This window comes from Brugia malayi (assembly GCF_000002995.4).
Source record: "Brugia malayi strain FR3 genome assembly, contig: Bm_v4_Chr3_scaffold_001, whole genome shotgun sequence".
Taxonomy (NCBI): Eukaryota; Metazoa; Nematoda; class Chromadorea; order Rhabditida; family Onchocercidae; genus Brugia; species Brugia malayi.
Window position 1 is genome coordinate 10,378,933 of NW_025062477.1, and position 10,271 is coordinate 10,389,203.

General features: G+C 24.1%; 1 protein-coding gene across 1 annotated transcript; it reads right to left on the minus strand.

Annotated features, from left to right (window-relative positions):
- Positions 1 to 7,973: 7,973 nt before the first annotated feature.
- On the minus strand, positions 7,974 to 10,271 carry Bma-ceh-12 (Homeobox protein ceh-12, putative; the record flags this gene model as incomplete). The annotated part of the gene is made up of 3 exons (XM_043080760.1): positions 7,974 to 8,091; positions 9,101 to 9,218; positions 9,956 to 10,271. 3 exons carry the CDS (start codon positions 10,269 to 10,271, stop codon positions 7,974 to 7,976), a joined length of 552 nt encoding a protein of 183 aa, XP_042936694.1.

A 10,271-nucleotide genomic window follows, 5' to 3' on the forward strand; every position in this document is an offset into this window, starting at 1 on the left:
TATACGAAATGTAATAGTCAAATAATAAATGAAATTTCTTTTAATTATTAGATGATTTAATTTTATTGCTGTTAATTATAATAACTTATTAACAATTGTAAAGTATGCATTAAAAATTTTCAAAAAAAAAAAAAAAAAAATTTTCAAATATTATAAAATTAATAGAAAATTAATGAAATAAAATTTCCCAATAAATTGAGTGAATAAAATTACTTTTATAAAAAAGAAAACAAAAAAATTAAGTCTAGAAAAGAAGACGGATATAAAACGATAAAATTCACTGATTGAAATCGAAAATTTAATTTAAATTATTGGAAAACAACCAAAACACTTTTAATCAACAAAATGCAAAATATTAAAATCGACAATTTCACAGCAATAAAAAATTTACATTCAAACATTTGAAAAAAAAAAAGAAAAAAAACTTGTATAAAATTTTCATAGATGAGGGAGTATATATTAAATAAATAAAATTATTAATTTAAATTTTAATTTAATAAAATAAAAAGAAGAAAGAGAAGGAGAGAGATGAGGAGAAAAAGATGTTGCAAAATGAAGAGAGAAAAGGATAAAATTGAGTGAAACTTGAGTGGTTAAGGTTTATTCGGCAATAGCTCTACTCAAAAGAGATAAATTAGATGGATGGTTGGATGGTATTTGAATGGGTTGAATTTGTTGAATGATTGAGAAGCATTGAACAACTGATTCAGATGACATCAAAAGATAGGTGAACATTTCAAGAAGCAAGCATGACATTAAGAGAGAGAGTTGAAAATGAATTGAAAGGACGTCGGGAAAAGGTTGAAAAACAACCACAGCTGTTTGAGGTTTATAAAGGTGTTGATGCTAATTAAAATGAAAATGATTAAATTTGCCATCTAAAAGAAATTGTTTTTATTTTATTTAATTAAAATAGATGAAATTATTAGACAGATTTATTTATTTATTTATTTATTAAATACATTTATAATAGATTAAATTAACAATTTAACAATAAATAATTATATCTTCACAAAATATAATTTGCATAGTGCAAATAGCATGTTATGCATGCATTCTGCAAAAAAAAAAAAAATAGCAGTATAAATTTGCTATTCTGCATTTTGCAAACATATGTGCAATTTATGCAACATGTATGTTCATACAAAATGTTAATTAAAACGAAAAAAAAAAATTAAATTTGCTACCTATCAAAAATTAGCTATTGTACGTTTAATTTTAGTAGCATATTTTAATCAGTGCATGCATTATCATGCATATTGCAAGCATTATGCATTCTTATGCTACATGCATTAATGTACAAAAATATATCAATTATATATTTCAATTTAATACGATTATAACCGCAAAAAGAAAAAAAAAATTCCTCAATAAAAAATATATCAAAAAACTAAAAAACAATGAGCTATTTAATGTTTTTTTTTTTTTTTTTTTTTAGAAAAATATATTCCATCCACTATAATCTTTTTTTTGAAAAAAAAAAAAAAAAAAACCGAATGCTTCTTCAACTGATAACATTGATAAGGTTTTGGTTGTGGCTTATCAAACGATGAGAATTAAATATAATAAAAAAAATGAGATTGATAGTTAAAAACAAGCAAAAAAAAAAAAGAAAAAAAAAGGGAGAAAAGAGGAACAAATGTATTACTCTTAAAATATCGATGATATTAATATTACAATATTATTGCTTCAATTGATATCTAAATTTTTTCTTCGTTCATTTTTAACTTTTTCAAATAATCACTTTTTTCTCCTTTAAAAAAAAAAAAAAAAAAAATTTTTTTTTTTTTTTTGATTCCTTTTATCAAAATTATCAACAATCAAAATTCATTATAATAATATTACTAATTATTACCATTACTAGATCATAGTATTATTACTAATTATCATTATCACTATTATTGTTCTTGTCTTCAACAATAAATAACAATGTTATTCATTTAAAAAAAAAGTTAAACTTTAAAAAAATTAAAATTTAAACTAAATTTTAATTTAAATTTAAAATTTCCCTAACAACAAACATTATTAACCATTGCTAATCCTGATGACAAGCACTGTCGCATATTCTAACATTTATTAATACCTCGTTTAACTCCTCCTTCTCCTTCTCCTCCTCCTCCTCCTCTTCATCATTTTTCATTTTACCTTTCCACCTCCCACCTTTGTCAATCTCTTCCTTCTTCTTCTTCTTCTGTCATCCGTTTGTTTCACCTTTATCTTTGATATCAGTTAAGAGATTGAAGAAGAAGGACACATTTATCTAATCACTGGTCATTGTTAACATTTCATGATAAACATATGTTTTTGTGTTTTTTAAGAATTCATAAAATTTGTATTTTTATTTTTATTTATTTTTTTTTTTTTGAGAATTAAATTTTACAAAGAAAAAGAAATTCAAAAAATTTGTATTTGTATTTGTTTTTCAGAATTAAATTTTACAAAGAAAAAGAAATTCAAAAAATTTGATCATGAAAAAATGATAAAAAAATCAAATGTATTTATATATTTTTCAAAGAATTAGCAATGATATTTAAAAATTCATTCTTTTTTTTTTACTAAATTTATTAAAATTTTGTTTTCGTTCAACCCAAAATTAAAAAACTTTCAATTGATTTATTTATTGTTAAATTAATTTTTTTCTTTTCTTTGACAAATACTTTTGAGCATTTTGACACTCATAAAACAATATGAAAAAAACAAAAAAAAAAAAAAAAATGCACATTTAAAGTGATACAATCAAAAAAGCAAGAAACATTCAACCTTAAAATTCTTTCTGATTGAAAGAATTTTAAAATTTCATTTTGGAAGATAAAAAAGGAATTTTAACTTTTTAAAATTAAATTTTTAAATTTTCATTATTTTACATTAATGAAAAAAGCAACAACAACAACAACATTTGAAAGATACAAAAAATTGTCAACAAATTGTCAATTTTTCTTCTTTGCAAGCAAAAGATTTACAATATGATAAACATAAATTATTGAAAAATTGAATTTCTTTTTTATTATCTTTCATTTACCCAATGTTCTCCAATTTATAAAAAATAAAAGTAACACAAATTAATGAAAGAAAAAAAAAACAAAAAACTAAACTATATTAAATTATTGTCAGAAAAAATATATAAAAGTATTGGATATGATTTATTATGTTAAAATCTATTCGTTCGTTTCATTATGCTAAATTTGTTCGATGAAATTTTTAATTTAATATTCCTAAATTTATTTGTTTTTTTTTTTCCAAAATAAATTATTCGGTTTTTTATATATTTTCTCTCATTCATTTTAAAATTTATATGAAATAAAATATTGTAAAATGGAGAAAAAAAAAAAAAGAGATGATGAAGATATTTGAAATATCAACGATAAGTGAGGAATAGAAAAATAATAGAAAAAGAGATGGAATGAAAGAAGAAACATTTTTCGAGTTTTTCGAGTAAAACATAAATATATTTGAATTAAATGAAATGAGAAATTGAATGATTTGTGATGCGAAAATGGATTTGAGGGACTTTTCAAGGGAGAGAGTTAAGATAAGATAACACATCGCGAATCTTTTAATGATTGATAGCTAATTAGCCGCCTTCGCTATTATTCAACTTTAATCAAAGTAATTTCAAACATCCCTCTAAATCCTCAGTGGCAAAAGAAATTTTAAAATTTCAAATATAGCCGAGATTATGATTTATTGTCATTTTGCATTGCCACATGTGTGTGTGTGTTTGTTTGTTTGTTTGGTAACAAAAAATTTTATTCATAAAAAATTAACAAAAAAAAAAAAAAAAAAGTAATTGAAGTTTTAAAATAAATAAATAAATGTATAAATGCAAAAGAATTTTTTTTCACAAATTAAATTTCGCTGTATTCAAATGAATCAAATTTAACAAAAATTTATCAAATTTTATTATTTCTCATTCTTTTATCCTCTCTATTCTTCCTTCCTCTCTCTGTCATTTTCTCTTCCCCTTTCTATTATTCAGTAATAAATACGAAAAGGTTTATTCACTTGTTAGGATTAATTCATTTGAAACAAATGTTATCCTTTAAGCTTTCAAACTTTTTCATAATAAGCTATTTGATATCAGCAAAACTTTCGCGCTCAAATCTCTCCCTCCCTCTCTCTCTCTCCCTCTCTCTTCCACCACTTCTCTTTCCCTCTCTCTCTCTCTCTCATAATGTTACACTACTTTTTCACACTTAATAATGATTTTAATAAATATAACTTAAAAAATGAAAAGTGTCTATGTAGGTGAAGCACGAATTTCTTCAATAATAGATGAAATATATTGCAATATAATAGAATGGAATGTATTGGAATATATTGGAATTGAATATATCAAAATGGAATGGCTGGGATATATATTGGAATAGAATGGAATAGAAAGAATAAACGGAATATCTTGATGTAAAATGATGGCTAATGGATGGTACAGCATATTAGAATGAAATGAAAGAGTAAAGGTATACATCAGGAAAAATATAGCAGGAATAGAATTATTAAAACAGAATAGAATTGGAATAGAATAAGACTGAATTAGAGGTATAGAATGGGTGGAATATATTGGAATAGAATTGAATAGAATAAAAGAAATATTGGAATAGAATAAAAAAAATAGAATGGAAAGAAAGCAATGAGATATATCGGAATGAAATGAAAAGTATTAGAGTGAAGTGGAAGGATGGCGTGAAATGAATGACATTAGAGGAGATAAAAGCCACATCTGGTGATGGTGGGTAGTAATGGTTGAGATCAGATCGGTCGGTGGGTATTTGTGGATGGTTTGCTTGCTGTAGAATATACTGCAATTCTTTGTTTGCTTGTTTACTTGCTTGCGTGCTTTTCTGTTTGTGTGCTTACATAAGCAAAAGCCACATAGAATAATCATCAAATAAGCCATAGAACAATGTTGGATGTTACCACATTGCCATCATTCTAATTCAGTTCAGATATCATCACTGCTACTGCTGCTGTTGATGATATCTGATAATGACAATGATAACGATGATAGTGATAACGATAATAATGCTGCTACTGCTGTTGATGATGATGATGATGATATAATGATTATATTGATAAATAATGAATAATGATTCTTTGTGTTCCATATCTGAAGGACGTAATGTTGAAAAGCGAAGAATACATATGGGATTGATGAGATTTTGAAGATGAAAAGGAAATTTACACAAAGATTTTTGAGGTTAAGCTTTGTTAACTATCGAATATTTACGATACTTTCTGTTGTTTTAAAAATTTTTAAATTATGAGTGGTATAAAAAACAGATTTGATAATGCATATTGAATTAAATTTGATTAGCTTGCTAATAGACATAGACAGCAATCATCTTTATAAATCAAATTAATACTTATTATCTTGATAGTTAACTAAGAGAAGTCTTATCAGATTAGAATCGGAACAAGCCAGATTAAATCAGATTAGATTAGATAAGAATAGTTATAAGTTTGACATATTTGATATTTATTGCATGACTTTTTTTTTTTTCTCTTTTGTTTTATCTAATCTGATAATATATAACTTTGTCATTTCGATAATTTCACTGAATTTTGATTTAATTTCATTTACTCATTCTTTTCATATTCTTTTTCTCGTCCATATTAAGCAATAAGCATGCAATTGATAAAAAATGATATAAAAGAATTGTGTGAAAGAAAAATGATTAAACGAAGGATTTTTAGAAATTTAAAAAAAAAAAAATTTCTCCTTTTTTTTTTTTTTTTTTTCGCGATTCATTGATTTGGTTTTTTTTCAAAATTTCATTGTTTACAGTAATGATAATGAATAATGATAGTAACTATTAATGATAACAACAGTGTTATAATGATTGAATTAGTGATAAATTATGATAATGAATTATTTATTAGTAATACCATACATACATACAATTGCACATTATTACACTATCTTATTTTAATCAAAATATAAAATACTATTATATAAGATGAAAAAACATTAAATGTAGCATTATCAGTTAATATCAAAAGTACCGTTCATATTCGATATTAAACATCGATAAAACCGGAATGCATCGATGAAACCGGAATACATCGATGAAATCGGAATGATTTACATCCAGTTGTTATCGCTTCATATAACATGATCATGATGGATAAATGTTATTTGCTTCCGGAAAACATTTAGATGATTGGTGTGGCTTATTGAAGTGCTCGAGGAAATAGTGTCAGTTGTTTAGCCATTGGTGTGGTTACGTCACCTACACACGCACGTCTGCTGCGGTATTACAACAGTGAGCCCACAACTCACACAACATACAATATATGTATATATTACACACATACATACACATACACACACATACACACATACATATAGATATAGACAGACAAACATACAGATACACAGAATGTGTAAAAACAATCATAAATTTCTATTCAATTGTTGTTAAACTGATGAAATTAAAAGTTTCAAAATTTTAAATGTTATCACATAAATTAAAGAATTTCCTCTAAATTACAAAAGTATTTTGCATTCATCTGGAAAATTATGATTGAAAATTATGGATTTTTGATTATATCTTAGGATGAAATTTGATGTCTATAAAAGTTACATCAAAATAATTAATTCATTTAATTTATCCATTTACACTTCCTGAAAATTCTTTTTTTCTTGTCTTCTAAATGGTTTTTTTAGAGGATTGATGAGCTCAATGAACAGAAATAAACAGTAATTACAATACCAAAAGTTAGTTAGGGTATTTAGGTAATACTTAGCTGTATATATATTCACAAAACTATTATCCTAAATCTTTCAGAAGGTATTTCCTTTTTTTGTAAATTTGAAATTTGAGTTTTTTTTTTTTGTTTTGGGTTAAGAAAAGAAATGAAAGTAAACATAAGGAAGGTTTTGATTTCCTTCTTACTTCGAAATTTAACTTTAACTTTGAGGTTAACCCCGTAAAGTATGCAAGGTATAGGTCAGAAATTTGATCGCTTTCCATCTTTTCTAAAATATTCTCTGAAACAGTTAAAAATTGCTATTTAATTCAAATCCTTTCAAATTCTCTTTTTTTTTTCTTTAATTCTCTTTTTCTCTCTTTTTTTTTTCAGTGATTGAAAACAAACGCTAATTGCCTTTCTTTTAATTTTATTTAAATTGTTATTATTACTACTATTATTGATATTATTACTATTATTATTATTATTATTGATTATTCGATCATAGCAATTTATTATTCCAATATTGTGATCATTTACTATTTATTTTCCTCATTGTTACTCATTATTCGTCATCATTATCACTTTCCTCCATTCTTATCATAAAATCGCATAGCATTAATTAATTCAGTGACTTTAATTGAATTATTTATTAATTACCAAATCAAATGGACAAAAAAAAAAGGAAAAATTGGACAATTCAATTAGCAGAAATAATAGATCAAATAAAAGATCACTAACACAATCGTTTTTATGATAGATTTTTCTGTTCTCTTTCAAAAAAGAAATAATTGAAAATTTTAGCAAATCAACACAGTAAGACAAATGGGTTCAGATGTCAAAAAAATTTTAAGTCTAAATTTTGTTAGTGACATGCAATTTTTTTTTAACAAAGTGATAAAATTTGGTAGCAAAAAAAAAAAAGCGGAAAAAACCTATCAATCATAAATAAATCCACAAATGGAATTATACAAAATGTAAAAGTTTTATGCTAAGCAAAAATGTTTGCTATTAATATTGCAATTATTATTTGTATAAATTTTACATGATAATGTATTTTAATGAAAATTTTATATTTCATTAATACTGCAGGTAATTCCTACATTATTTACCAATTCACTGAAGTCTATTAAATTTCAATTTATTACTCTAACTTATAAGAAACATAAATGAAGAAAAAAAAAAAAAAAAAAAAAAAAAAAGAAAAAAAAAAAAGGAAACATGTAATAATATCAACAGAATATACTATTATCAATAAAATATATTATTATTATTGATAAATAAATTTAGACTTTATCTGAACTTAAAATAACAGGACCGGAACGTTTATTCTTCATACGTCGATTCTGGAACCAAATTTTGATTTGTGTTTCTGATAAATGCAATTTTTGAGCTAATTGATATCTAAAACAAATGATATATTTAATTTCATTTATGATTTTTTTTTTTTTTTTAATGATACAAAGGAACTAAATGAAGGACTAATGAATGGATTAAAAAGAAAGAAATTAGTTATCAAAAATTAATTAAGTGATAAAAGTTTGCTCAGTAATATGCATCCTAGCTAATAAATAAGTTTTATTGACTAATTACATCATAATTTTCTCCTGGAAATATATCTCAGATTTGCTTTTCATGCTATCTTTATTGGAATTACATCTGATCATGCTATAACTCTGATAATTATGATAAATATATTTAATAATTATCAAATAGTGGAACAATACAACTGCCATGATTACTATCAATAATTATAATCTTACAAGTCATATAATTTTGAATGTAATAAATATGATAATTGAAGATAATGAAATATGATAAACAAAATTGCGATTAAACATTTTATCAATTCTAAAGATATTAAATGTTAAGCAAATTTTTTTTTTTTTTTAATTTAACCCAAAAAATGATAAAGTATAAGTGAATATGAAGGAAAAAAGCAAGTAATGTAAAATGAATGTTAAATCAAATAAAATATTTAACACTTTGGAATTCAATTTCCTTCTTTATCCTTTCAAATTAATGGACTAAATTTAAAATTTTTCATCATTTCCCATTTTTTATTTATACTTTTTGATAAATTAAGAATTAATTAATAAGTAAATTAATGTTATATGCATATTTAAATTCTAATAAATAATTGGAATAAATTTATTTCAAATTTTTTACAACTATATTTGTGTAATTTTAATAACATAAACTAACAGTAATAATCATTGGCTATTTTTTTATGCAAGCTAATGCACTGATATTTTAGCCAATCAACATGTAAGCAAATAATTTGGCCAAGACAATGTGAGCAAATAATTTGGCCAAGACAATGAAGGCAAATAACTTGGCCAAGACAATGAAAGCAAATGACTTGGCCAAGACAATTTCGCATTATTATTTCATTTCAAAGAGTATACGGTACCTTCTAGGCCGTGATAAATAACGAGTTTGAGCGAAATTTCGTTCAAGTTCAATGAGTTGCTCAGTGGTAAATGCTGTCCTTGGACGTCGTATTTTTCCCAATGTTTGCCATGCATTTACTGTAATTAACAGTGTTAATTTGAAAATTTAAAAATTAATTAATTACGATAAGTTAAAAATTTAAAAACTAATCGTAACAGTGTGAAACTGAAATTTGTGATCAATTAAAATTCAACCTTAAATAACTGTCAGTAAATAAATAAATAACTAATCATTAATTATTGATTATATTAAAAAACGATTAGAAAAAATTATTCTCATTTAATGCTAAAATTAAATGAATTTTAAAAATCAAATTTGCATATAAATACAATCAATTTATAAGTTACATAATTTAAAAAGAAAAAAATTTTAGCTTTCTTTTTAAATTATTATGCTATTATGCTTTTAGCTTTCTTTTTAAATTATTATGCTTTTATTCTCGTTTTTATCTAATCCTATAATAAACTTCATATCATTTATTAACCAGCTAAAAAGCTAAAAATTTAGCTAATAGCTAAAAATTTAATTTCAAAAATTGAAATCCTTAAAATAATTGCATCTTGTGTTTTGAAAAGAAATCACTCTAAAATAATTTCACTATAAAATTTTAAGTTAAAAAAAATTTAATAAAAGAAAGACGAGGAAAAAGAAAAGAAAAAAAAAAAACTTTGACTATTTAATTTCATCCTTTCCATTTTATTTCATTTCTCTCTCTCTCAAATTACGTATTTATTTTTAATTACAAATTCAATTCTCATAAATTCATTCTATCGATTAAATGATTTTATATGAATTATAGTGTAAGTAAGCTAACTTGTTAGAGCAATATGATCGTAGAGTAATGGAATGTTAGTGGTATGAAACATGGATGGATACGGTAGTTGTTCAATTAGAATTGGTGCTGCTGCCTCTGTCCTTGTTGTCACATTTGTTGTCGTTGTTGTTGTTGCTGATACTGTTGTTGTAGTTGCTGTTGTAGGTGTTATTGTCGATGTTGCTATTGTTGTTGATAACATATATGATGGTAATGATGATGATGATTGCGATAATGATGATGATGATGATAATGATGATTGTGATGATAGCATAATTGGTGCGGTAACAGTTATTGTTGATGATGCGGTTGACAT